The 279-nt window shown below is 64.9% G+C and overlaps 1 protein-coding gene across 1 annotated transcript in view; it reads left to right on the forward strand.

Moving 5' to 3' along the window:
* Positions 1 to 97: 97 nt before the first annotated feature.
* DLGAP3 (DLG associated protein 3) overlaps positions 98 to 279 on the forward strand; it is a gene marked incomplete at its 5' end in the record, with an annotated part of 3408 nt that continues 3226 nt past the window's right edge. The window contains one exon of the mRNA XM_009634972.1: positions 98 to 271. Coding sequence (XP_009633267.1) covers positions 98 to 271 — 174 coding nt within the window. The remainder of the gene's footprint in view (positions 272 to 279) is intronic.

Here is a 279-nt window from a genome sequence, read left to right on the forward strand (position 1 = left end):
CGAGGTGCAAACCCTGGGGGGGCCACGAGCCCTGCACAGTGGGAGGAGGTGGGCACCGTTCCCCCGGGGCCCCCATTCGCGTCGGGAAATGAGCCAGTGTCTGTGTTTTCACGCGCCTTTTCATCCTGCGCCTCTCCCACAACAGCCTTCAGTTACAGAAAAGCTCCACCTCCCATCCCTCCAGGAACCAAAGCCAAACCCCTCATCTCCGTCACGGCGCAGAGCAGCACCGAGTCCACCCACGAGAGCTACCTGCCCGGCGAGGTCGCCCGCAGCCCC

This window comes from Egretta garzetta, unplaced genomic scaffold (assembly GCF_000687185.1).
Source record: "Egretta garzetta isolate BGI_Z169 unplaced genomic scaffold, ASM68718v1 scaffold243, whole genome shotgun sequence".
In the NCBI taxonomy this organism is placed as follows: domain Eukaryota; kingdom Metazoa; phylum Chordata; class Aves; order Pelecaniformes; family Ardeidae; genus Egretta; species Egretta garzetta.